Consider the following 22,166-nt stretch of genomic DNA (forward strand, 5'->3'; position numbering starts at 1 on the left):
TGTCCCAGCATCACTTATTTGATTGTGATATCCAGTACGTCACATAACCTCCTCTCTGCCTCACTGCCCCAGCCCAGTAGGATCAGGCCCCATTCAGGCATCATTCTCTACTGGAGAGACTCCCTATCTACTCATTCTGGGCAAAAGAATTGTGACTAAAATGATGCCTCTGGTAGATCCTGTTCTTGTTTCCATTCTTAGCAGGACCTAAAGGGACTGTTATAATGCAGGACCCTGTAAAGACGTGAAAAGGACCAAGGTCCTCGCACTCGTCTAAGCACGCACACCTCAGTGGCTATACACACTGACCAGCTGTGCTACAGGAGGTGGTCCTGCTGGTGGCAGGAGGACCAGTGGAGGCTCTGGGCGGGAAGATTTGACATGGGGACGCGTCCATGTCCAGACTTTTTTCTGTTGCCGTTTCTGCTGTTGATACTTTTCACCATTTTCCCACCCCTAACTATTCAGTTCTTAGTGCTGTGCTTAGTCGCTCAGTCGTGTCAGACTCTTTACGAACCCATGGACTGTAGCTTGCCAGGCTCCTCCATCCATGGGGATTCTCCAGGCAAGAACACTGCAGTGGGTTGCCATGCCCAGAGGATCTTCCTGACCCAGGGATTGAACCCAAGTCTCCTGCATTGTAGATGGATTCTTTACTGTCTGAGCCCACCAGGGAAGCTCAAGAATACTGGAGTGGGTAGCCTATCCCTTCTCCAGCGGATCTTGCTCCCACATTGCAGGCAGATTCTCTACCAGCTGAGCTACCAGGAAAGTCCATTCAGTTCTTTACTACAATATTTGCAAAGAATGATTAAGTCATTTTTTTTCTCATGCTATAACTTTTCAAAGTCCCTCTACATGATGTAGAGCAGCAGTCCCCAAACTCTTTGGCACCAGTTTCGTGGAAGATGGTTTTTACACAGACCGGTGGGGAGGTGGTTGGGGATGATTCAAGAACAGTGCATGTATCGTGCGCTTTATTTCTATTATCTACATCAGCTCCACCTCAAATCATCAGGCACTAGACCCTGGAGGTTGGGGACCCCTGGGGTAGAGAATCTTCATCCAGTCAAGGAGTGCACCAATAGTCACTGTCTTCCCCATTTTCCTAATAGTCTCTTGTTGTCGCTCTTCAGTCACTAAGTTGTGTCCGACTCTGTGACCCCATGGACCGCAGCACTCCAAGCTTCCCTGTCCTTCGCTGTCTCCCAGAGCTTGCTCAAACTCATATCCATTGAGTTGGTGATGCCATCCAACCATCTTATTCCTCTGTCACCCCTTCTCCTCCTGCCTTCAATCTTTCCCAGCATCAGGGTCTTTTCCAATAGGTCAGTTCTTCTCGTCAGGTGACCAAAGAACTGGAGCTTCATCTTTAGCATCAGTCCTTCCAATGAATATTCAGGGTTGATTTCCTTTAGGATTGACTAGTTTGATCTCCTTGCTATCTAAGGGACTCTCAAGAGTCTTCTCCAGCACCACAGTTCAAAAGCATCGATTTTTTTGGTGCTCAGCCTTTTTTTGGTCCAACTCTCACTGGATGGCACGTCCATCCCAGGCCACCAGGGGGCGTCAGGTGAACCCCTACACAGTGACCTCCTCCTCACACCTTCTACCCGCGACACTTGCCTCATTCTGGAGCTCTCTCCTAGCTAACCTAGCTAACGTGGCGATAGGAGACAATGCTTTGAAGCAGGAAGATGACCAGTTATGAGCTAAAGAACCACCTGAAAGGAAAAATTTCCCATCTTACAGAAGTCATGAGCTCTGTGTCCTTGTTTCTAGACTGCAGTTTCACCCAGAGTCTCACTGCGGTTTGCAGTCCAATCTTCTCATGTTCTTTGACATGTAGACTGGCCCATGTGATATTTAATTCTCCAGTTTCTCTCCATATGAATTTAAGGCACCATCTAATCATCGTGGAATTAAAAAAAAAAAATCCCTGCTGAATCTCCACCAGGATTGTCAGGAACAGCTGCATCCTCATCCTTCCTTCTCTCCACAGCTTCGAAACGTGGCAGCAAACCTCTGCGTGGACAGCAAGCACGGAGCCACGGGGACCGAGCTAAGGCTGGACGTGTGTGTCAAGGACGGTTCTGAGAGGACCTGGTCTCATGAGCAGGTGTGTCCTGGGACTGGGAGCGAGGGGCTGGTACAGGGGACAGTGTGGGAATAAGTCTCTAGAGGGGCCTGGGAGGTCACCACCTAGCTCTGCGATCAAGGAAACCCCTTCTTGGCTTCCGCGTCCTCTCAGGGCAGTCATGGTCATCCACTGAGATCAGGTATTCAAATGGGCTTTAAAGAAAGGATGCTGGCATTTCACGGTGGTGCAGTCGTTAAGACTCCATGCTCCCACTGCTGCCAGTACAGGTGCAATCTCTGGTCGAGGAACGAAGATCCCGCATGCCACATGGTGTCAAAAAAAAGAAAAGAATAGAAAGGATGGTAAAGAGATGTTAATGGTGACCCTAGTCTTCTCTTTCCTTTCCCAGGACGATAGCTTTCAAACCATGAAAAGTTTGTAGGGTGTTTATACAACTCTCCCGAGCAGATTCCATGGTTTTATGGAAGGACTCTTGGTGATTCTATCCGTTTTTGTGACTTTCTCTAATCTTATCTCCCCCTTTGGCTGCTTGGACAGCTTACTTTACATACACCTGTCACTAGCAGCAATCTGTGATCTTACACACAAAGGATAACTCAGAGGCAGGAACACCCCAGCGTGGACCACATGGGATGCTTTAAGACTTGCTGTTGTTTAGTCACTCAGTTGTGTCTGACCCAACCCCGTGGACTGTAGCCCACCAGGCTCCTCTGTCCATGGGCGTCTCCAGGCAAGAATACTGGAGTCGGTTGCCATTGCTCCTCCAGGGGATCTTCCTGACCCAAGGGTCACATCTGAATCTCCTGCACGGGCAGGCAGATTCCTTACCACTGAGCCACCAAGCAAGCAGGGAAGCCCTACTTTAAGACTATTTACTGCTTGTGCTTGAAAACAACATTCCAGAGCAACTCAGTTTATTAAGTGAGGTGTGGTTCCTGACCACCTCTGAAATGTGACAGTCCTGGTAAGGGGCTTCCCTCACCCCGAGTCACCTGTAAAACAGGAAAGACAGGGGAAGAATTGTGCCTGCCCCTTTTTATTGTTTTTAAATTATAAAATCTTTCAAACAGGAAACTATAAGAAATTAAACCGCACACCCTCGTGTACTCATCACACAGACTAAAGGAGTATGTCTGGTAACTAACTAATGCTAAGTTAGTAGAAGCCCCCACCTCGCCCAGCCTGGGATCTCCAAGAGTTATTGGGTGTGATGAGGCTGGACATGTCGTCCTTCCCCTCTCCCCACTGTGCACTCTCTCCTGCCCCGCCCCAGTGCAGAGCAGCCAATCTAGGAAAACAGTTGCTCTAAGCCAAGTCCAGAGCACAGCCCAGAATCGAGTCCATCAACGCCTAAACCAGGGACTGTGCTGAGGGGAGCTTCCCCGGGGGGCTCGGTGGTGAAGAATCCAATGCATGAAACTCCAGAGACCCAGGTTCCATCCTTGGGTGGGGAAGGTTGTCCGGGGAAGGGAATGGCAACCCACTCCGGTATCCTTGCCTGGAGAATCCACAGACAGAGGAGCCTGGCGGGCTACCGTCCATGGGGTCGCAATGGGTCAGACACGACTGAGCACACACGCTCGCAAATACACCCTGCGTCTACGGACAGCATCAGGTGGGTTTTAAGGAAGGCCCTGCAGCTTGAGGTTCACTGGCAGCTGTGGACCCTCAGCAGAAGCTGACTTGCCTTCTTTATCCTCTGCGTGTGTTAGTGCTCAGTCGTGTCCGACTCTTTGCGACCCCGCGGACTGTAGCCCTCCAGGCTCCACTGTCCATCGAATTTTTCAGGCAACAATGCCAGAGTGGGTAGCCATCCCCTTCTCCAGGGGATCTGTATCCTCTGTGACCAGGGCAGGGGACCGTGTCCACCCATTTCCTCCATGAAGCAATTCTGATTGCAGTCTGGGAGCAAGAGAGAAGGCTTCACGGCCACTTGGTAAGGCTGGCGTCTAGAGGAGAAAGGACATTTTCAAAAAGGAAAAGGAGGGTGCCAGAAGGAAATGCCCCCTGTCTCTGTTGAGTTCAGTTCCTCTCTACTGTGTCTGTTCAGCCTGACCAGGAGACACGCCTGTCCAGCCGGTTGTGAAGGACGCAGACATACCTGAATGACCGGATCAGGTTTAACATCTCCATCCCAGGGAATGTGCTAGAGTGAAATATGGGCTGCAACTTTATCTGATGGGTGAAAATAAATATAAATAAAGCCAGCTATACTGCATACTCAGTCCTCCCTTGTCCTTTAGTCACTAAGTCATGTCTGACCCTTTTGCAACCCCATAGACTGTAGCCCACCAGGCTCCTCTGTCCATGGGATTTCCTAGGCAAGAACACTAGGGTAGGTTTCCGTTTCCTTCTCCAGGGGATCGTCCCTACCCCGGGATGGAACCCCCGTCTCCTGCATTGGCAGGTGGATTCTTTACTGCTGAGCCACGAGGGCCAGGCCAAACTGCAAAAACCTGTGGCATGTAACTCAAGAAGTAGTCACCAGAGGGCAGCACTAGATAAGCAGACAGCTATCTAAGAGGAACAAAGACCACTTAACACAGCTCTTTCTCTTTCTTTTTTTAAAATTTTAATTGGAGGCTAATTACTTTACAATATTGTGCTGGGTTTTGGGATACATGGACGTGAATCAGCCATGGGTGTACATGTGTCCCCCATCCTGAACCCCCCTCCCACCTCCCTCCCCATCCCATCCCTCAGGGTTGTCCCAGCTCTTTAAAAAGATTTCCATTCCCCATAGTCTCCGAAAACAAGGCGATCAAACAAGGTTGACAGGAGGTGAAAGTCAATCTTATTTGAAACACGTATCACTGTATATTGACGTGGAGGTTCAAACATCACAAACTGCCTCTTTTCCAGTAATTAACTCTTCATTTTATTCGATTTATACTCAATATATATTTATTACTCAATGAAGGAAGATCCCCTGGAGAAGGGAATGGCAACCCACTCCAGTATTCTTGCCTGGAGCATCCCGTGGACAGAGGAGCCTGGAGGGCTACAGTCCATGCGGTCACCAAGAGTCAGACATGACTTAGCGACAACCAAGGCTTTGTGTTTTGAGTAATACAATACAGACTCGGGCAACATTGTGCGCACCACGTTAACATCAGAACCAAGAAGTCTAATTTATATATCATTACGAATCTGTTTTAAAGTCTCACTTCAAAGAAGAAAGTGGAGAAACTAACATCAATGTACTTCAAGAATGAGGACTTTGAGGCTGAAAACAACTCAGGAGGTACTGTGCAGGGAACCTGAATAAAATCTGAATATTTCTTGTCAGTGAGGAGCAGCCCAAAGCTTTCCAAACCGTCAGGTACCTGCATGATGTGTGCCTGTTTCTGCTTTGACACGACGGCACAGGATTGCAGGTCTCAGAAATGAGACCAGTCAGTGGCTGATTGGTTCCGTGTGACAATTAGGATAAGTTATGCGGCAGGAGAGAGCATTTCAAAGACCCTGGAGAGGGCTTTCCTGGTGGTCTAGTGGTTAAGAATCCACCTGCCAATGCCAGACATGTGGGTTCAATCCCTGGTCTGGGAAGATCCCCTGGAGAAGGAAATGGCAACCCACTTCAGTGTTCTTGCCTGGGGAATCCCATGGACAGAGAAGCCTGGCAGGCTACAGTCCGTGGGATCAAAAATGAATGGGACAGGACTTAGCGACTAAACAACAACCAGAGGAAAGGAAACGGTAAGAAAGTAAAAAGAAATCACTGTCTATGGAAGCACACACAAGCCTGGACTCTTGAAGCATGGCAGCGGCCAGCCCACCCACTTCTGCAGGCCAGCTGGGTACTGAAAGGCAAGGCAAGGACCACAGCGCCCTTCAGCTCTGCCTTCTACAGGTATAGAATCAGGAAAGCGACAAAGTGGGAAATGGATAAACCAGTCACAGCCACCGGTACCCGCACTGCTTACGGTACCAAGATTTGTGAAGTTTAAATAACATAAAATTTAATCCATGACAGGTTTATAGGCCAGGACACTGTTATTCTAATAATAGGTAACTGAGCTGAGAATCATTGAAATTGAAAGCTCAAAAAATGAATTATTGGTGATATTGCTGTATTAATAATTAGACACAAACAAAACAAATTTATTTGAGAAACCGAAAAGACTAATTATAATTAGTTCCTCTTGACAGTTATTCCAGTGCACTTTCTGTTATATAATGAGTTCAAGTTTTTATTTATGCAATAGAAATTTTATTGGACATGAATTAAATGTCATGAATTGTTCTGGATGCGGGAAACACAAAGATGAAGATATGGCTCCTGCCATCTGGGGTCTCACTGACCAGTAAAGGTTACAGAAACATAAACGGACAAGCATGATGAAATAAGGTGGGGGTGGGAGGGAAGGAGGGGTTCAGAGAGATGGCTTCTTAGGTGAGCTGGCTGGTGAATGTGGGCCTTGCAGCCAGAGGGCCTCTCATGAACAAAGCCATAGACGGGAAAATACATACAACCTGATTAGTGCAAGGAACTAGTTTTTTACATTGAGGTCTAACGGACATATAGTAAGATTTGTTTCAGTTATACAACATGTTGGCTCACCATTTGTATCTATTATGAAATGATAACCCCAATAAGTTTAGTTAATATTCATCACCAAACATAGTTTGTTGTTGTTGTTCTTCAGTTGCTCAGTTGTCTCCAAGTCTTTACGACCCCACGGATTGCAGCACACCAGGCTCCCCTGTCCATCACTGTCTCCCAGAGTTTGCTCAGACTCATGTGCATTGAGTCAGTGATGCCATCCAAGCATCTCATCTTCTGTCATCCCCCTCTCTGCCTGCCCTCAATCTTTCCCAGCATCAGGGTCTTTTCCATCAGGTGGCCAAAGTTTTGGAGCTTCAGCTTCAGCATCAGTCCTTCCAATGAAAATTCAGGTTTCCTTTCAGATTGAATGGTTTAATCTCCTTGCTATACAAGGGACCAAACATAAAGTGAAGTGAAGTCACTCAGTCGTGTCCGACTCTGCAACCGCATGGACTGTAGCCTACTACGCTCCTCTGTCCATGGGATTTTCCAGCCGAGAGTACTGGAGCAGGTTGCCATTTCCTTCTCCAGAGGATCTTCCTGACCTCTGGAAGTAAACATAGTTACTGAAATTCTTCCTTGTGATGAGAACTTTTAAGATTTACTCTCTTAGCAACTTATAAATATTTTACTATTGCTAGAACATAAACTAAAGGGGAAGGGATGCAGTTGGAAAACATGGTAAAGGTCAGAAGGTGGAAAGTTCTTTATGTTTTAAAGAGTTTGAACTCCATCCTCTAAGGGTTATGTGAAAATATGATGAGCTTTCAGGTTAAGAGCCAACATGGTCATGTGGGTATTTCAAAACTCTAATTCAAAAAAATACACTCACCCCAATGTTCATAGCAGCATTTTTTATAATAGACAAGACATGGAAGCAAGCTAAAGGTCCACTGGCAGAGGAATGGATAAAGAAGATGTGGTACATATATACAATGGAATATTATTCAGCCATAAAAAGGAATGAAATAATGCCGTGTATACCAACATGGATGGACCTAGAGATCATCATACTAAGTGAAGTAAGACAGAGAAAGACAAATATCACATGATGTCACTTATATGTGGAATCTGAAAAAACTGATACAAATATACTCATGAGCAAGATAGCAATGCAAAAGTAGGGAGTCAAGAGACGCCTGGATTAACAGGCAGATTTGGCCTTGGAGTACAGAATGAAGCAGGGCAAAGACTAATAGAGTTTTGCCAAGAGAACGCACTGGTAATAGCAAACACCCTCTTCCAACAACACAAGACTCTACACATGGACAACACCAGATGGTTAATACCGAAATCAGAATGATTATATTCTTTGCAGTCAAAGATGGAGAAGCTCTATACAGTCAGCAAAAACAAGACCAGGAGCTGACTGGCTCAGATCCTGAACCCCTTATTGCAAAATTCAGACTTAAGTTGAAGAAAGTAGGGAAAACCGCTAGACCATTCAGGTATGACCTTACAATTATATATCAAATCCCTTACGATTATACAGTGGAAGTGACAAATAGATTCAAGGGATTAGATCTGGTAGACAGAGTGCCTGAAGAAGTATGGATGGAGGTTTGTGACTTTGTACAGGAGGCAGGGATCAAGACCATCCCCCAATAACAGAAATGCAAAAAGGCAAAATGGTTGTATGAGGAGGCCTTACAAATAGTTGAGAAAACAAGAGAAGCTAAAGGCAAAGGAGAAAAGGGTTCCAGAGTTCCAAAAAATAGCAAAGAGAGATAAGAAAGCCTTCCTCAGATATCAATGCAAAGAAATAGAGGAAAACAACAGAATGGGAAGGACTAGAAATCTCTTCAAGAAAATCAGAGATACCAAGGGAACATTTCATGCAAAGATGGGCACAATAAAGGAAAGAAATGGTATGGACCCAACAGAAGCAGAAGATATTAAGAAAGGTGGCAAGAATACACAGAAGAACTATATAAAAAAGATCTTCATGACCCAGATAATCACGATGGTGTGATCACCAGCCTAGAGCCAGACATCCTGGAATGCAAACTCAAGTGGGTCGTAGGAAGTATCACTAAAAATGAAGCTAGTGGAGGTGATGGAATTCCAGTTGAGCTATTTCAAATCCTGAAAGATGATGCTGTGAAAGTGCTGCACTCAATATGCCAGCAAATTTGGAAAACTCAGAAGTGGCCCCAGGACCAGAAAAGGTCAGTTTTCATTCCAATCCCAAAGAAAGGCAATGCCAAAGAATGCTCAAACTACCGCACAACTGTACTCATCTCACACGCTAGTAAAGTAATGCTCAAAATTCTCCAAGCCAGGCTTCAGCAATACCTGAACCGTGAACTTCCAGATGTTCAAGCTGGATTTAGAAAAGACAGAGGAACCAGAGATCAAATTGCCAACATTCTCTGGATTATCAAAAAAGCAAAAGAGTTCCAGAAAAATATCTACTTCTGCTTTATTGACTATGCTAAAGCCTTTGACTATGTGGGAAACAACAAACTCTGGAAAATTCTTAAAAAGATGGGAATACCAGACCACCTGACCTGCCTCTTGAGAAACCTGTATGCAGGTCAGGAAGCAACAGTTAGAACTGGACATGGAACAACAGACTGGTTCCAAATAGAGAAAGGAGTACATCAAGGCTGTATATTGTCACCCTGCTTATTTAACTTATATGCAGAGTACATCATGAGAAATGCTGGGCTGGAAGAATTACAAGCTGGAATCAAGATTGCTGGGAGAAATATCAATGACCTCAGATATGCAGATGATACCACCCTTATGGCAGAAAGTGAAGAGCTAAAGAACCTACTGATGCAAGAGAAAGAGGAGAGTGAAAAAGGTGGCTTAAAACTCAGCATTCACAAAGCTGAGATCAAGGCATCTGGTCCCATCACTTCATGGCAAATAGATGGGTAAACAATGGAAACAATGACAGACTTTATTTTGGGGGGGCTCCATAATCACTGCAGATGGTGACTGCAGCCATGAAATTAAAAGATGTTTGCTCCTTGGAAGAAAATTTATGCCCAACCTAGACAGCATATTAAAAAGCAGAGACATTACTTTGCCAACAAATGTCCATCTAGTCAAAGTTATGGTTTTTCCAGTAGTCATGTATGGATGTGAGAGTTGGACTATATAGAAAGCTGAGTGCAGAAGAATTGATGTTTTTGAACTGTGGTGTTGGAGAAGACTCTTGAGAGTCCCTTGGACTGCAAGGAGATCCAACCAGTCCATCCTAAAGGAGATCAGTCCTGGATGTTCATTGGAAGGACTGATGCTGAAGCTGAAACTCCAATACTTTGGCCACCTGATGCAAAGAACTGACTCATTTGAAAAGACCCTGATGCTGGGAAAGATTGAAGGCAGGAGGAGAAGGGGACGACAGAAGATGAGATAGTTGGATGACATCACCAACTCAATGAACATGAGTTTGAGTAAACTCCTGGAGTTGCGGTGGACAGGGAAGCCTGGCGTGCTGCGGTTCATGAGGTCACAAAGAGTCAGACACGACTGAACAACTGAAATGACTGACTGACAAGATGGTAATAGACTCACAGACAAAAAGAAAACTTATAGTTAAATGTGGGGGAAGGTATAAATTAGGAGTTTGGGATTAACATATAAACACTACTATAAATTAAAATAGATAACCAACAAGGAAATAAGTTCAATATTTTTAATAACCTATAATGGAAAAGAATCTGAAAAAGAATAGATGTACCTGTAACACTGGATCATTGTGCTGGACACCTGCCATTTCCCCACCAGGTAACTGTTTTTGTGTGCCATCCCCGGAGTTTTGCCAGATTCTCTGCATTTTCTCGCCCAGGTAGGACCCCAAAACTGGGATAATCTCAGAGCCTGGTCTCAGCCAAGTGTACTTACTGTCTGCACGGAATTCAGGACTGTGCTTGTTTTTACATCCACAGGGCCTTCTGACAGCTCTCCGTTTTGGATTCACAGCTTGGCCTCACAGTGAGGCCCATACAAGTCCTGTCATAAAAATGACACAAACTCACTGAGATGTTACAACTGGAAGAAGCCCAAGGGCTGATCTAGTCCATGTTCCTACTTACTTAAGGATTTCTCCCACTGAACCCTTCAAATGGTTGTTCAGCTCAAACTCAAGAAAATACCCTTTCCTTATAGAAACAGAAATTGTACTTTTCAATCTACATGTTGTAAAATCAAATTTTAGTCAATTTAGTCTGTATGGTCAAAGCTATGGTTTTTCTGGTAGTCATGTACAGATGTGAGAGTTGGACCATAAAAAAGGCCGAACACTGAAGAACTGATGTTTTCAAATTATGGTGTTGGAGAAAACTCTTGAGAGTCCCTTGGACAGCAAGGAGATCAAACCAGTCAATCCTAAAGGAAATCAACCCTGAATATTCATTGGAACGACTGATGCTGAAGCTGAAGCTCTAATACTCTGGCCACCTGATATGAAGAGCCAACTCACTGGAAAAGACCCTGATGCTGGGAAAGACCAAGGGTAGGAGGAGAAGGGGATGACAGAGGATGAGACTGTTTGATGGCATCACCAACTCAAAGGATATAAGTTTGAGGAAACTCCAGGAGATAGTGGAGGACAGAGGAACCTGGTGTGCTGAAGTCCATGGGGTCACAGAGTCAGACACAATTAAATGCAATTAAAAATCTATTAAATGCAAAGAGGATAAATGTTCCATGAAACTTCTATTCAGCTGGGGGTTGGGGATGAGGGGAGCGGTCCGTGTGTGAGTAAACTGTATCTCTTACTGGGAGTCACAGTCCCAAACTTCTGACACTGCCCGGCAGGATTACTCTTATCAACCCCAGGAAATCAATTTGCTTATCAGTTACTACATCAAACTTAGCTTTCATTTAAATCAAAATTGTCAACTTGCTAGCATCCATCCAGCGCAATCCTACTCCTAGTCTTTTTTCAGTTAATCTGCTCAGTTAGGCTCAATGTGTAGCATTTGGGGCTTTTCAGGTGGCCCTAGTGATAACCTTCTTGCCAATGCAGGAGACATAAGAGGCACAGGTTTGATCCCTGTGTTGGGAAGATCCCCTGGAGGATGAAATGGCAACCCACTCTAGTATTCTTACCTGGAGAATCCTATGGACAGAGAAGCTGTGGACTAAAGTCCATGGACTGCAAAGAGCTGGATACGACTAAAGCGACATAGCACGCACGAACGTGGAACATTTAATCCACTAATTTTTTACGTAAATGAGAAATGTAAAAGGATGTCCCTGGTGGTCCAGTGGTTAGGACTCCATGACCCCAATGCAGGGGACCCGGGTTCAATCCCTGGTCAGGGAACTAGATCCTGCGTGCAGCAACTAAGAATTAACGTGCTATAACTAAGACCTGGTGCAAACAAAAAACAATTTAAACAGAAAAGAATGATAAAGAGCATCATTAAATACCTTCTCCCCTCCTTCTGTCCCTCTGTGTCTCTCTCTCTAACTGGAAACTTGTTTTTTTGGCCAGCCTGGGCCAACAGTGCTCCCTGTGCAGCCACAGAACGCAAGGATCCTGGCTTGCTCAACACCTCTGTCACCCCCACACCAAGCTATTTTCCTGTAAAACAGGAGCCAGGAGTTCTTCACTGCTGACAGACACACTTCTCCCTGCTCGCGAATCTCTCCGAGTTGCGCTTACCGTTGCTTTTCTGCTGTTGTCGCTCTATCAGCTCTTCACCTTCGGCTGGAGAGAGGATATCCGGCCAGGCGAGCCCCTGCACACTCGGAAGTTCTGCTTCGATGCCGTGTCCCACAGCAGCCCCGTCACTCTGTACGACTGTCACGGCATGAAGGGGAACCAGCTCTGGGGCCATAGGAAGGTAAGGGCCGGCGTCCTGTGGGCAGGGCATCCTCCGCTACTCGGCTTGGGGTTCTCTAACGCAAAGATTTGTTTTGTTTAACACATTGCTTTCATTTAAATTGCCACATGAGAAGGAAATGGCACCCCACTCCAGTACTCTTGCCTGGAAAATCCCATGGATGGAGGATCCTGGTAGGCTACAGTTCATGGGGTCACAAAGAGTCGGACACGACTGAGTGACTTCACTTATGTTGGTAAAGAACCTACCTGCCAACGCAGGAGACGTAAGAGACACAGGTTGGATCCTTAGGTCGGGAAGATTCCCCTGGAGGAGGGCATGGCAAGCCACTCCAGTATTCTTGCCTGGAAGACAGAGGAGCCTGGCGGGCTACAGTCTGCGGGGTCACAAAGAGACATGACTGAGAGACTAAACAGCAAGTTTATGCAGGACACTTAATAAGTTCAAGGTGTAAAACGTAATAATTTGATATATGCATGAATTGAGAAAGAATCGGCACAAGTATAGTTAACAAATCCATCGCTGAGCAGTTACAGTCTCGTGTGTGTAATGAGAACATTTAAGATTTACTCTCTTGAGACTTCCCTGGTGGCCCAGGGGTTAAGACCCCGCTTTGCAATGAAGGGGACCCTTCAATGAAGTTTCAATCCCTGGTCAGGGAACTAAGATCCCACATGTGGCAGGGCCAGTAAGCTTGCGTGCTACAGCTAAGACCAGATGCAGGCAAATAAAAGCAAATAAGTAAAACCACATTATATGTTAAAAAAAAAATCCAGTCTCTTAGCAACTTTCAAGTAAATGATACAGAATTATTCACTGTGGTCTCCATGCTGAACATAACATGCCCAGAAACGTACCCATCTCAGAACTCGACCACCCTCCCCGACCCTTCTCCCCAGCTGTCAGTTTCTGTTTATGGGGCCACCACCAGAAGAGGAGGGGCTCGTGTAACTAGGCTCCCTTGTGTCTCCCACCACAGCAGGCGCCCAGGGTGAGCCCCGTTTGTGGTTATTATCACCACCAGGGGGAGCCCTGCGACAAGAACAGTGACTTGCTGAAGCGCCTTCAATGAAAACACTAAAATTATCACCCATATCCCAAAGACATCTGAAAGGAGAAGCTGCTTTCCCTCCTCTTCAGCCCCTACGTCTAGTTTGTCACTAAGACACGTGACCCCACCCTGCCTGCCATTTCTGTGGCTGCAGACCCTGATTTCAGACCTGCCCATCTCAGCCCTGGATGAGTGGAACAACTGCCCAAAGGGCCACCCTGCCACCCTTTCCCCCGACCCACCTTCCATCCTGAAGTCAGAGGGGTACCCACAAACTCTGGTCACTATATTCCTCTGGTTTATACACCACCTGGTTTCCCACTGAGAAGATAAAGTGCCTTCTCCCAAATTCTCATCCTGACGCTTCACAATCTGGTCAACGTCCCAGTTGCTTGTCAAGCTAAGACATCCTAATTCATCCTAAAACTGAAATGTGATTTTTTTTTTTAATTTTGCTGCATCAGGCCTTAGTTGCTACAAACTCTAAGTTGTGGCATGTGGGATCTAGTTCCCCGACCAGAGATCCAACCCAAGCCTCCTGCATTGGGAGCTTGCAGTCTTAGCCACCGGACCACCAGGGAAGTCCCTGTAATCTTGAAGAAGCTATTTCACGTGTAATTTTCAACTTCCACATCAATATAATACAGACAACAATTTGGTGAGATAAACCGTGGAAAATTTCCAGCACGACTTCTGACCGTATATGATCAGATTTCCACCCAAGTGGGTAACAAGTATAAATTTTACATGGAAAATGGTGGTGAGTCCTGATATACAGCAATCTATACCATGAAATGGACCTTTCCTGGTGGTTCAGTGGTAAAGAATCTGCCTGCCAATGCGGGAGACACGGGTTCGATCCCCTGGAGAAGGGAATGACAACCACTCCAGTATTCTTGCCTGGAGAATTTCATGGACAGAGGAGCCTGGTGAGCTACAGTCCATGAGTCATGAGTCTCAAAGAGTTGGACAGGACTGAGTGACTAAATAACAACGACAACGATGCTAAGAAATATTAACTCCTGTTATCCTTGCAGAGTAAAAGCGACCTCCCATGTCCTTTTCTTGCAAGGAAACGTTTTTATGGGACTATAACACATATCTTCATTGGGGTCTCCCCAGATGTAGACCCTGAAGTGAGGATTTGAATGCCAGTAGTTTATTTGGGAGATGTCCCCAAAAATCATGGCAGGGAAGTGAAACATGAAACATGAAAGGGAGGAGAGCCAGTACAGGGTATGTGATGAAGATAGTACCACTGCGGGCATGTGTCCTACTAAGTCGCTCAGTCATGTCTGACTCTTTGCGACCCCGTACGATAGCCCATCGGGCTCCTCTGTGCATGATCGGGCTCCTCTGTCCATGGGATTCTCCAGCCAAGAGTACTAGTGTGGGTGGCTGTTTCCTACTCTAGGGGATCTTCCTGATCCAGGGATCGAACCCACATCTCTCTCGTCTCCTGCATTGGCAGGTGGGTTCCTTACCACTTGCGCCACCTGTAGGGGGGAGCTCAAGTCCCCAACCCCAGAGGCAAGGGGGAGGGGATATTCACACACCAGCACAGCTGGTCTTGGCCTAGGGCTACTCCTGGTTGGGGGTGTGGTGTCCATTCCTGACACCTCTGTGCGGGCTGCTGCTCTTGCAGGCAGAGCCGTTCTAGAGCCCCGAGAACAGCCTAACAGAGAGAGAGACAGTGGCCAGCTTCAGAGGTCAGGCCAGCAGGCACCCAAGTCCTGGGGCCTGAAGAGCTGTGGGCAAACGCTGTGAGAACCCTGCCCTACCCATCCATCCTTGCCAACAACACACAGCACGTCAGTTTCTTTTTCTTTTCCTTTCTCAGTTCTGTGGTTATAGAATGAGATCACACACAGGTCTGTTAGCCTTTTGGGATAGCTTCTTTGAGAAGAACCCGTTCAAATCTGTTGACCATGTTTTAACATGGGTTGTCTGGATTTTTTTGTTGTTGTTAACAGATTTGGAAGCTTTTTTGGTGTATCTAGGTATAGTGCTTTGTTGGATATTTGTAAATATCTGACTCCAGTCAGTATCTAGCCTTTTCTCCCTCCTTGGTGAAGAGCTGTTCTTTATGATTAGTGTCTTCTGTGTCCTGTTTAGGAAATCTTTGCCCACACCAAACACATGAAGCCAGTGTTCTAAGGCATCTTTGGCAGCTTTGTGGTTTAATCTTCCGCATTGTGGTACATATTCCTGAATAGTTTTTGTGTACAGTGTAAGAGGGGGGTGATTATTTGTTTCATATTTATATTCAATTATCAATCATAATTTACTAAAAAAAAATTTCCTACTGCAAGAAAGTGGAGCCTTTGTCATAAGTCAAGGGACCTTATATACCTGGTCTGTTTATGAATCCTCATGTTTTTAACCCTCTGACCAGTAAGTCTTAGCCATACAGAAAGTAAACTGATAGAAACTAACAATCTAATAAGAACCAAAACCCCACTAACCTGTTAGTGGTGAAATGTTTCAGCTTCCCTTTGGAAACTGGGGGCATCCCTAGTGGCTCAAACAGGAAAGAATCTGCCTGCAATTAAGGAGACCTGAGTTCAATCCCTGGGTCGGGAACATCCCCTGGAGGAGGGCATAGCAACCAACTTCAGTGATCTTGTCTGGAGAATCCCATGGGTGGAGGAGTCTGACGGGCTATAGTCCATAGGTTTGCAAAGAGTCAGACGAGAGTCAGCACGCACATACAAAAATTCAATCAAGATATTAAAGAAAGTAAAATTACCTGAAAAAAAAAAAAAGGCTAATAAGACAACATTGTGAAGGTAGCTGTTCTTAACCAGGTGTTTAAATTTCATGCAAAACCATTCAAATCCCAGCAGGTTTATTTGTGGACACTGATGAGCAGAGTCTGAAATTTACATGGAGATGAAACGGTCAAGAATAGCCAAGAAAACACTGAAGAAGAACAAGAACAAGTATCAAACGTTATAAGAAATGCACTTATTAGTGTAGTCTGCTGTTGGCATAAGGACAGACTGATGATCTAGAAGGGGAGGCCTAAAAGGTTCTGATGGGGCAGCCGAGAATCACTTTTCTTGTTCCAGCTTTCAGCTACTTTCCTTACACTACTCCTCTCTCCTGCTTCTGCTGGAATTGCCCCCTGCATGTATTCCTATCCCATTCTGTTCCTTTCTTTGTACTTAGCGCATGTGTGATTCACAGCTAGTCTCCCCTTAGTTAACCACTTGAGGGCAGGAACTTTTTCTCTGATTCCTGTATAGTCTGCCTAATACCTACTACATGTGTGCAGGCTAAGTCGTTTCAGTTGCGTCCAGCTCTTCGACACTATGGACTGTAGCCCGTCAGGTTCCTCTGTCCATGGGATTTTCCAGGCAGGAATACTGGAGTGGGTTGCTATGCCCACCTCCAGGGGATCTTCCCAACCCAGGGTTCGAACCCACATCTCTTACGTCTCCTGCATTGGCAGACAGATTCTTTACCACTAGTGCCACCTGGGAAGCCCCACCTACTACACAGACATTCCTAAATAAGCATTTGTTGAATGGACTCAGTTATTGATCTGACCCTGTCCTTATGAACCCCAAGCTGCGCTGGATACAACGTAACACATCTTGTGGTCTCAGAACCACTACCAGGCCTCCCCAAAGTATGACAGTGAAAAGTGTGCATCACGTTTCTGAGTTGCTCTCTGGAGGCCTTCGTACAGTTTAACTTCCACAAGAAAGGGCTTAAAAATATCATCAACAGGGGACTTCCCTGGTGGTCCAATGGCTAAGACTCTGCACTCCCAATGCAGAGGGCCTAAGTTCAATTCCTAGTCAGGGAATGAGATCCCACGTGCAGCAACTAAGATTGTGCATACTGCAACTAAGACTCCATTGTTCAGTCACTAAGTCCTGTCTGACTCTTTGTGACCCCATGGACTACAGCACGGCAGGCCTCCCTGTCCTTCACTATCTCCCAAAGTTTGCCCAAGTCCCAGTCCATTCAGTTGGTGATGCTATCCAACCAGTGATGCTAAGACCTGGTGCAGCCAAATAAATAAATAAAATTAAATATTTTTTAAAATATCATCAAATTAGAAAATACAGATTAAAAGGTACACGTCAGGCTAAACTGATAACATTGAAACAGTCACATTACTTTAGAAAGTGAGTGGGTGGAATTCTTGGCATATGTCTGCATCTGACTATTTATGGGACCCTATGATACAAGCCAGGGCTTTGGCCGCTCAGCCCATAAACTCCTTCTGGCCCACAAAGATGCCAGATGGACGGCCACACGTTGTTATTTTTAAATTATTCCGGTTATGTATTGATTTAGAGCCCAAAATGAGGAAATGAAGAGTTTAATTAAAAGGCATGGAATTTGACTCTGGTTCTGATAAACGAAGCCCCACTACAGAGTTCTGGACTTGTGGTCACATTTAGACAGTCAGCCTACCCCCAGTCGGCCCAGTTATTTCTGGATAGTCCCAAGTATTACAAAGCTCCAAGGCCTTCGGGGTGCATGCGTGCTCAGTCCCTCAGTTGTGTCTGACTCCTCGTGACCCCGTGGACTATAATCTGCCAGGCTTCTCTGTCAGTGGAATTTTTCATACTGAAAAAAATGGCAAGTAGGTTGCCATTTCCTTCTCCAGGGGATCTTCCTGATCCAGGGATCAAACCCACATCTCCAGTGGATCCTGAATTGCTGGTAGATTCCTTATTGCTGAGCCACCTGTGAAGCTTTTGGTACCACACAGATTAAATTTAATCCATTTTGGTCAAGACAGATTCCTAATACTTAAACAAAGCTTGTCTGACCTTTACTCCTTACTTCCAATTAAATGGCCCAATTTCCTGCCACTGTTCTTGAGATGACTTCACTGGGCTCACCTCAGCCTCCTGGACACTGATTCTTAACACACTCCAGATGGTCCTAGAGGTTGGCATGATGTCCAGAATGGAACACAGTATCCTAGGCGTGTTTAACCAAGGACGAGAATGAGTTTCTAGCACCCTTTTGTTGGGAATTTTTTTAAAAATCATTTATTTCTTTATTTGGCTGCCCCAGGTTACTTAGTTGTGGCATTCAGGATCTTCTAGCCGTGGCACGTGAACTCTTAGTTGCAGCATATGGGATCTAGTTCCCTGACCAGGGATTGAACCCCAGGCCCCCGGCATTGGGAGCTCGGAGTCTTAGCCACTGGACTACCAGGGAAGTCCTGTCTAGCGCCTTTTTGTCATGAGAAATGTCTGTTAAATTAGCTCGTGCTGATTGGTTTTCGGCCTTCACTTCACATACTTAGCTTCTTAATGAGTTTTCAGTATTTAAAAGACCACGTTCGCTTTGCTACACAGACATGTCACTTCAGTCTTACACCTGTGTGGAGCTCCTTTCATTCCTGTGTAAGCCATCCACTGGTTTCTGTTAAATTCTCCCTCACCAGATTTACCCCTGCCTGGACTTTGGTCCAAGTTATTAACAAGTGAACTAGTTTTATTCCAGCCATGAATTAGAGCAGATCAGTGGGCATGCAGGCCCTCATCCAAGGCCCTGATCCCAGTGAACAAGGCCCAGAACTGAGCCTCCCATCACATAATGGAGCTGACGCTGATCCACAGGCAGTAGTCATTCAACCAGATACAAGCTCAACTAACAGCGAATCACCTTCTAGCCCACATTTCTCCAGCTGACCCACAGGGGGAAAAAAGGAGGATTTTCAAATGTCTTGCTGATACCAGGTACACAATGTCTATATCATATCCTATACCCTGAAGATAACAGAGACATAAGTGTTATGCCCTGAGAAGCTGGGATCCTCTTTTCAAATAGATGAATCAAAGATGAGGGAGGCTAGTAGCCCCTGGGAGGTAAAGGCCTTCACCGCTGCCTTGAAACTACGTTTTCACCAGGGTAACCTTCCCATTCTGTTTTTATTCCATATGTTTAACCCGGCTGAAGTTGTGACATCACTTAGAGGTCACATCCTTTTCTTCCACATTTGGATACCTTAGCCACCACCTGCTGGTCACCATTCTACTGCATACATTCAGCTGCCACCCTCTGGTCACCAGTAGAAAGGTTTCATCACGGTTTCTATCTCGGGCTCTAATATGTGGACAAAGACCGGCTAAAGGGAATGCCGGCCAAGATAGAGACTGTCACACTTGAAAGGACCTTGGTAACTGGGATTATACGCATGTGAGATCAGCATTTGCTAACGGGACAGCTCTTCCCTGGGGGCAGGTGTGGGTCTGGGACTGGACTGCTGGCTGGCTCGGCTGAGAGGGGGCGGGGCGGGCAGAGGCCCCGGGGGACCCAGGGTGGGAGTCCCCCCTGAGACCACCAGCAGTGGTCTTGCCTCTGGGATTTTGGGAAACTTGTTTCCTCATTATCAAATGGCAATAATGACAGTATCAGCCTCAGAAGATTATCATGGGGGGCTTCCCTGGTGGTCCAGTGGTTAAGAATCTGCACGCCAACGCAGGGGACACAGGTTTGATCCCTAGTCAGGAAGCTAAGATCCCACATGTTGAAGGGCAATTAAGCCTGCCCACCAAAACTCAGACTCGATGCAGCCAAATAATTTTTTTTAAAAGAAAGTTATTGTGATAATGAAATAAAATGCAAATACCCCTAGGACGCGACACTTCACGAGTGTTAGCTCACTGTCCTGTGTGTGTGTGCTACGTTGTTTCAATCACGTCCGCCTCCTTGTGACCCCATGGCCTGTAGCCCACCAGGCTCCTCTGTCCACGGGGATTCTCCAGGCAACAATCCTGGAGTGGGTTGCCATGCCCTCCTCCAGGGGATCTTCCCAACCCAGCAGTCGAACCCACGTCTCTCGTGTTTCCTGCATTGGCAGGCAGGTTCTTTACCACTGTGCCACATGCCCAAAAATCTTTCTTCTGATTTGACTTTCGCTCTCCTAGTACCTTCACATCCAGGAGAAGACAGGCTGTCCTGTCATCTTCCTGTACTATTGCAGCTGTGTAGCTGCCACTAAATACTAGAATGCAAATTCCACAAGAGCAGGGCTTTATCTGCTTTCTTTCGTGCAGAATCCTCAGTACCTTCAACACTGTTTGGCCCATAGTAGATTGGAGAAGGCAAGGGCACCCTACTCCAGTACTCTTGCCTGGAAAATCCCACGGACAGAGAAGCCTGGTAGGCTGCAGTCCGTGGGGTCGCTGGGAGTCGGACACGACTGAGCGACTTCAGTTTCACTTTTCACTTTCATGCATTGGAGAAGGAAATGGCAACCCACTCCAGTGTTCTTGCCTGGAGAATCCCAGGGACGGGGGAGCCTGGTGGGCTGCCGTCTATGGGGTCGCACAGAGTCGGACACGACTGAAGCGACTTAGCAGCAGCAGCAGCAGCAGATGTCGAACAAGTAAATGCACCCAGGTTCCTGGTTGTCCGCATTCACTCTCTCTTTAGGTTGCTTATGTGGTTGAAGTAGATAAAGAGAGAAAAGCTAAGTAGAACATTGAACACTATGGAAGCCCAACACATAAATACATACTCGACAAAGAGCAGCTATTATGATGTTGACATGACTCCCGGCAGGTTTACGGAAGGGAGATAAACAGCTATGGACAGATGGAAACAAGATCAGGAACAGATGGGTTTTCTCTACTCTCAGAGTTTTCAGTCTAATAGGGAAGCTGAAAATTTTTTTAATTGAATATATTAAGTGTACCGGATAATATGGTAACTCAACATGAGGCTCAACCTAGGTCAGAGAGGCAGACAAGGCTGCTCTGACATCTACCCTGTAAATGGAGACCAGAAAGGGAAACAGGATTTAGGTAAATGAAGAGAAGCATCTGAAAAAGAATGGATATGTGTATAACTGAACCATGCTGCTGCGCACCTGAAAGGAACACAGCATTGTAAATCAACTATGTTGCTATTGCTATTGCTCAGTTGCTAAGTCGTATCTGACTCTTTGTGACCCCACGGACTGTAGCCCTCCAGGCTCCACTGTCCGTGGGATTCTCCAGGCAAGAATACTGGAGTGCGTTGCCATGCCCTCCTCCAGGGGATCTTCCTGACCCAGTGAACGAACCCGCATCTGCTGCATTGACAGGCAGATTCATCACCAACCAAGCCACCAGGGAAATCAAATCAACTATAGTGATAGTCGTTCGTTTGTGTCCGACTCTGCAACTCCATGGACTGCCAGTCTCCTCCATCTGGGGATTTCCCAGGCAAGAAAACTGGAGTGGGTTGTCTTTCCTTTCTCCATCCCGACCCAGAGATGGAACCTGGGTCTCCCACACTGTAGGCAGATTCTTTACCATCTGAGCCACCAGAGAAGCCATATACTCCAATACACTCTAATTTAAAATAAAAGTTTTTTTAAAATCCCAGATATAGGGATCAGCTTGTACAAAGGCCGTCTGGTGAGGAAGAGCTTTGTTTTCTGGAAGCATGTAGCAACCGGGTGAAGTGTGGGGGGAGATGATGCCCTCTGAGGCCAGGGGCAGGACCTTGTGTACAAGACCTCAGGACTACGCTAAGAATTCAGCCGAGAGACGGGCCAGAGTGTGAATGGTGTGAAGAGCAGAGCTCCAACATACCACTCCTGGTTCTGTAAGGTTTCTGCTGCTCCTAGAATTGAGGGTACACGCACACCCATCATTTACCTGTAGCCCAGAAGCCAGCAATGGAGAGGACGGT

The 22,166-nt window shown here is 46.2% G+C and overlaps 1 protein-coding gene and 1 non-coding gene across 2 annotated transcripts in view; both read left to right on the forward strand.

The window, feature by feature from the left end:
* GALNTL6 (polypeptide N-acetylgalactosaminyltransferase like 6) overlaps positions 1 to 22,166 on the forward strand; it is a 1,542,469-nt gene that overhangs the window by 1,509,937 nt on the left and 10,366 nt on the right. The window contains exons 10-11 of the mRNA NM_001191298.2: positions 2,003 to 2,119; positions 12,308 to 12,457. Of these exons, the coding sequence (NP_001178227.1) occupies positions 2,003 to 2,119; positions 12,308 to 12,457 (267 nt within the window). The remainder of the gene's footprint in view (positions 1 to 2,002; positions 2,120 to 12,307; positions 12,458 to 22,166) is intronic.
* Positions 17,250 to 17,322, forward strand: TRNAG-CCC (transfer RNA glycine (anticodon CCC)). The gene has a single exon. It is a non-coding gene; the product is annotated as a tRNA-Gly (tRNA).

The sequence above is a fragment of the Bos taurus genome, chromosome 8, assembly GCF_002263795.3.
Source record: "Bos taurus isolate L1 Dominette 01449 registration number 42190680 breed Hereford chromosome 8, ARS-UCD2.0, whole genome shotgun sequence".
Taxonomy (NCBI): domain Eukaryota; kingdom Metazoa; phylum Chordata; class Mammalia; order Artiodactyla; family Bovidae; genus Bos; species Bos taurus.